Source organism: Buteo buteo, chromosome 4 (assembly GCF_964188355.1).
Source record: "Buteo buteo chromosome 4, bButBut1.hap1.1, whole genome shotgun sequence".
Taxonomy (NCBI): Eukaryota; Metazoa; Chordata; class Aves; order Accipitriformes; family Accipitridae; genus Buteo; species Buteo buteo.
The window spans coordinates 15125962-15131961 of record NC_134174.1 but is presented as its reverse complement, the minus strand read 5'-3'; the positions used below and the strand labels follow the sequence as shown (position 1 = coordinate 15131961).

General features: G+C 48.0%; 1 protein-coding gene across 2 annotated transcripts in view; it reads left to right on the top strand.

Moving 5' to 3' along the window:
• Positions 1-2457: 2457 nt before the first annotated feature.
• ATXN7L1 (ataxin 7 like 1) overlaps positions 2458-6000 on the top strand; it is a 120633-nt gene continuing 117090 nt past the window's right edge. The window contains exons 1-2 of one of the 2 annotated variants that reach the window (XM_075024833.1): positions 2458-2706; positions 3254-3322. In XM_075024833.1, coding sequence (XP_074880934.1) covers positions 2592-2706; positions 3254-3322 — 184 coding nt within the window. In that variant the 5' untranslated portion in view covers positions 2458-2591. The remainder of the gene's footprint in view (positions 2707-3253; positions 3323-6000) is intronic. The other variant, XM_075024831.1, reaches the window with a different exon arrangement.

Sequence of the window (6000 nt, the reverse complement as noted above, 5' to 3'; positions counted from 1 at the left end):
GCATGTAGATTAGTGCCATGTGTTAAAGTTGGAAAGTTTCTTCACTTTTTTTGCTTGGTTTGTGGCAGCTTGTATTAAATAGTTTCCCCCTCCCCTTTTTTCTCAGTTGTGCGGTTAGGAATTGCTTTATTGCTTGTGTATCCTGTGGCAGTGTTTAATATTAGTTACGACTTTTGGCCATACATACTTCCCTGACATCTTACGTCAGTTTTCATTGATGGGGATTTCCTGGGTGCTCACATACCCTTTTTTTTTTGTATCTTCTATGCAGATACATGTCTTGGGTAATCACAGAAGTGTTACGGTATAAGCTGTGCAGTGTAACTTCTTTAATTATGGGACTATCTATCTGACCACTGTCAAGACTTTTGCTCAGCTATCTTGCAGTGAATTTGAGCACAAGTGCCAAACATGGTTGACTATTAATTTCATGACATTTATCATTCTTCCTAGGGAATTCCATCTTGCTATTCCTGGCCAGTTTTATGTGTAGTGTGCAGAGTTTTCAACCTCAACATAAGCAGTTTCTGTCTATTATTTTTTTTCCCTCATTGATGATTATGCCTCCTTATAATTAAAAACATCAATCATATCCATTCCCAGCTGAATTTTACTAGACCAAGTCAAGCTCTTCTCATATGATAGACTCTTAATTCCTCTGATCATTCCGATAACCACACTTTTTTGTAGGAAGATTAATTTAAACTGGTGGCTAGATCTGTACTTAATATTCCAGAATAGGTCTTGCCAGGGCTTTGTATTATACCACAACTACCTTTCCTGCTTCTGGAAATTCCATGTATAATACATGGAATTAAGGTCACACTTCTTATGGCTGCTTCATGTTAGCTGCTAATAAGCCTGCCGCAATTGACTGGTTCTCTTTTGAGGCACACTTTGGTGAGCTTTCTGCTTCTTTGACTGTTTTAATTGTATTCCTGTCATTTCTTGTAGCTAATGTTACATGACTGGAGGCACTCTGGCCAGGCCATACGGTATGAAAGCTTTTAGGCTTGCCTCCGGGTATTAAGGATGGGACTTGCATATTCCAGCTACTTTTTGGAAGAAGTGGAGTGTGAATGCTGTCTGTATTTAATATTGCATCTGTTGACAGTGTATAAAAAGCAAACGCTGTATGTCCTTTGCCCCAAACGTTTATCCATTTTAGCACTGTAAAAAGCCTAGTCTTAATGAAACTATACAAAATTTACTTAAATCCATTGTAGACTGTAGTACCATGTACCTTTCTGCAGGCAGCAGTGCTGACTTCAGCAACTCCTGTCCCGCCGCTCTGGCCACTGCTCCAACCCCTGAGCAGGCCCTAAACGCTATTCTTTTTTCTTGAGTCTAGATTAATTCCATGCTCTGCTTCAGTGTTGTCCCACAACAGTTTGAACCAGCAAAAAGTGAATGGTGACAAAGGGTCTTAAAGGAGTGGCTGGGAAGAGAGGTAGGATGGGGAAGGGACTACGTAAAGCCCGCACCACCACTCCGAGAAGTGCATGTTGAACTGTAAACTTCAATCGTCAGTACTCTGCTGGGGCTGTACAGCTGTATGAAAGATGCTGCATGTGGAGTCAGTGAGGCTGCTTAAATGAAACCAAGTCCTTCACCAGCGGTGTTTATGTTTGGCTTAATAGGCGTGAGCTGGAGCAATAGGCTTATGCTGTAACTCCTTACCCAAATTAGGTATACTGCGTGCAAAAATGTTCACAGGAGTGTTATTTTCTATTCTTACCTCGATGGAGAAACAAACCAAGAATGACAGAGTCCTAAAAGTAAATGAAAAGCACGTACATCCCACTGGTTATGTATAGCAAGATGAAAACCTGGGTATTATTTGAAAGGAGCGGGACCTGTGAGTTCAGAGCTGTGGCACCATAGCCTAAAACACCAGAACAAGAAAAAAACCCATTTGCAAACCGATGAAAGCCTGTAGTCAAACACAGATTAGGTAGTATTTGGACAACAAAATGGCTGTGGTTGTGGTTATAGGTGATCCACAGGAGCGAAGCTGGAAAAAGTCGCGGGGTGGGGGGAGCCCCGGCACCGCAATCCGGGGCCCTTTCCGGGCCGCGGGGGCCGTGCCGCAATTACCGAAAGCGCGTCCCAGGGACTTACTGCGGGGCGCGGCGAGACGCGGGGCGCGCAACCCCGGGGCGCGCAACGCCAGCGGCTGCCTTCCCGGCGAGGCTCTTCGGCCGCCGGCCCCGCTCCCCTCGGCGAGGCGAGGCGAGGCGAGGCGGCGGCTCCGCCGGGCCGGGCCGGGCCGGGCCGGGCAGCGCCGCTGCGCGGGGGCGCGGAAGGGCAGCGCGGGTCCGGCGCCCCCCTCGGGGCGGGCGGCAGGCCCGGCTGCCGGCGGCGTCGCGGGGCGCGGCGCGCAGGCGCGGGGGGCGCGGGCATGCGCGCTGGGCGGCGGGGAGCCCGATCTGATAGGGAGCAGGGGCTGACACTACCCCCGTGTGGGCGGCGGAACGTCCCGAGGATGACGTGCGGCGTTCTCGAATCCCGTGTCTCGCTCGCTCGCTCGCCGCCGCCGCCGCCGAAGGAAACGGGAAAAGCAACAAGGAGGCAGGAGCAGGCGCGGCGCCATGGCGGCCCTGGAGCGGCCCGTGCCCAGTCCCGAGGCGTTCCTGGGCCAGCCCTGGGCCGCCTGGGTGCGGGAGGCCGCCCCCCCGCACGCGCACGGCGCCGCCCCCCCGCACAGTAAGGGCAGGGACCGGCCCGCGGCTCGGCACGCCGCTCCCCTCCCCCGGAGCGCACGCAACGGCGGCGGCGGGGCCGGGGGCCGGGGGCCCGGCCGGGCCGGGCCGGCCCCCCCCTCCCCCCCCCTCCGCCCTCCCCGGGGCCGCGCCGCGCGGCGGGAGGTGCCGCCCCCCCGGGCGCTCAGCTGACGCGCCGAGCCCCCGGTGCCATGTGTGCGGGAGGCGCTGGCGCACGCCGCGCCGTGCCGTGCCGTGCCGCTGCCCCGCGGCGCGGGCTCCGCCGCTGGGCCGGCGCCGCGGTGGGGGAAGGGGGCGAGGGGGAGGATGCGCGGCGCGGAGGGGCCGGAGGATGCTGCGGGGGGGGGCCGGAGCGTGCTGCCGCGGGGGGCCCGGCGGTTCCGCTCCCTGGCAGATGCTCCGACCATTGTGCTTTTGCTGTCGCAAATAGAAACACTGCTCACCTCCTCACCTCTCCTCCTCCCCCCGCCAAACAATAAATGCACACCTCTGGGCCCTCGGCGCTTCCTGACTCTGCTTCTCTTCTGCAGGTGTAGATCTAGAAGAGACTGGAAAGGAGGGTGGAAAAAGCAGGGAGGTTATGAGGCTTAATAAAGAAGGTAAGTGGATAGTGCTGGCACACCTCTCTACCTGTCTGTCTCTTGGTGGCTGTGGGTGACTGTGGTTTGGCCTTGACAGGGTAGTCTAATAGCATACGGATCTCTCTGCCGTGAAGAGTGTTTCGGGGTTGGATACGCGCAGGTGACTGTCGCTGTGTCAACTTCTCCTGAAGTACGAGGATAACAGGTGTATGCGTGCGACTGACAGACTTGGTAAAAGATAAGGCAATTTTAAGTCAAAAGACAACTACACATCAGTGGCCATATTGGATTTTTTTCAAGGACCCCGTCCCTTGGTGCAGTGTTTCACTTTCTTCTGTGTGAAGATAAGCATATAAACCCGTGCATCGACTTTAAACGTTATATTATCATTAGCGACTGTAGTGGAAAAACATTTTCACTCGCGGAGAGAAATGGTCTGTTACGATCTTAGCTCAAGTCACGTTTTATTCTTTTATTCTCACTGCTGAGCGTGACTTACAGTCAGCTGAGGGGCCAACGTCTAATATTATCTAAATGTGAGGCTAAGCCACGCATATTATGCAAACCAAAATATAATAGCTCATTTTGGCCATAAGGTTTTCTGGTACCATAAGTATGAACAGGCAAATTCCAGGCTAATGGCATTTGCTAATATGCCATGTCTGACACAGTTCTGTCAGTTGCGGGAGGAGAAACTTCAGTGGTGAGCGTAGGCAAATCAAATTTACGCATTTCGTTTGTGACATGCGTCCTTAACGTCATGCTGGGGTAACACCTAATGCAACTAGTGAAATGGTTTGAGGCGTATTTTCGTATAGCTTTCTGTTTGTTTCTGTTCTGTTAAGAAAGCGGTATACATATACAACCCTTCTGCCACGAGAAACCTGTCTTGTGAAGTCAGTTCATAATGGATGATCCCATCATAGTGAAACTTCGGTGTGACTTACTGATGCTGAGAGAAATTCCGCTGTTACCTGTAATGTCATCATATATATTCTGAAATGATGTTAAGTTTCTCGTTACATTATAGCTTTCATTACACGTGCGTTCAATTTTGAGTGTCTTGGCAGCTTAAAGGAATCTTGTGTTTTCTAAACAAGCTCTTGAAGAAAGAACGAATTAATCAGTAACATAGACTTGTGTGATAAACTATAAAATTACATGGAGGACACATTAAATAAAATTATTTAAAATACCATAAAACCTCCCTTTTGAAAGACCTTTATAGCGATGCCAACCTTGATTGTGTCCCTGTCTTGATTATTAGGTGCCTGAACCTCTGTATTTTGTGAGCCCAAAAATAAGTTAGAGGCAGAACTGGGATTTTCATGTAGTATATTTATAGGTAAAAGGTTCAAGGCTCAAACAGTTTGTATGTCTATCAGTAATGTTGAGCATACATTTGATTCAAAAGTAATCAAACAAAAATCGTCCTACTGGAGCTTGGCCTTCCTAAGGAGTTCAATTTGTTGAGATAAAATGTTTTGCGCCTAGAAGTCCTTGAACACAAACTCTTATTATAAGCTTATTTGAGACATAAAGTTCAAAGCACATCCCTACTCCTTAGTCATACATAATATGCAAATTGTTTCCTAGAACGAGTCAGTTTAGATTATCAGCTCTAGTCTCTCATTGTTTGTTTCTTGGGGGGTTAGAGACTCCATCAAAGTAGCTCTATTTAAACTCACTATCCAGAAAAATTATTTCCAAAGTATAATGTCATTGCTGACGTTATGATAGTGACAGGTGTGAAGCACTCATTAGCTTTTATAGGACTTGCATTGTAATACAGTTTAAAAAAACAAAACTGACTGTTATATTTAGAAAATAAAAAGCTTTAGGAATTTTATCACTTCCAAGTAGTAACTTGCTTTGGATCACTTAGAAAGAACTTTCATGAAGTTTGAATAAATTAGTATGTGTTGAAATATTTCTACCGTATTCACTTAAGCAGTCTGTTAATACAGGTGTTTTCACCACACCCATCTGTGTGTCTGAACACCCACTGTAAATCTTCCTTAAGCCTCACTATCCTTATTAATAAATGTGGGGAAAAATTTGAAGAGTTAGATTGGTCTGCAGAAAACATCGCTCCTATACTTGCAGAAATGCTTGTGCATTTATTTTGATCTTGCACACGTCTGTTGCGTGATGTGATGACTTTTTTTGTCTGCTTTGTTCATAGACAAAGGGTCGTGGTTGTGGTAGGTCTTAATCCCAAACCCAACTCATTTTTCTTTGCAATCTTACCTATTTGAGCAGGCCGCCTTATGGCATTTGTGGTGCCAGGACATCATAAGCGGTGTCTTAGAAAAATCAGACTTTACTTGTGTAAGGTAACTGGGGAATGATGGGCAGACAAGACTTTAAGTATCATGTCCTGCTAGATAAAGATAAATCTGATCTCACCACATTTACTTTTTGTAATATTTGTCTGCGTTTTGTCAACTTTAGTCGATGTGACCAGGTTTACGTGGCCATTCCCTTGTAAGCAGTTAAGCAAGGAGCCTTTTTAGACTAGTGAAACTGTGTGTGGAGAACATGGTGGGGGGAAGGGGTGGGAAGACGATGGTGTCCTCCAGATCACGACAAGGTGTTTCTCTTGGTTTTGTAGAAAAAATTATGTCAGATGTCAAAAAGTGCTTCCAGCTAGCTTCGTCCCTGCATTGTTGCCTCCTTTCTGGTTGTGTACTATA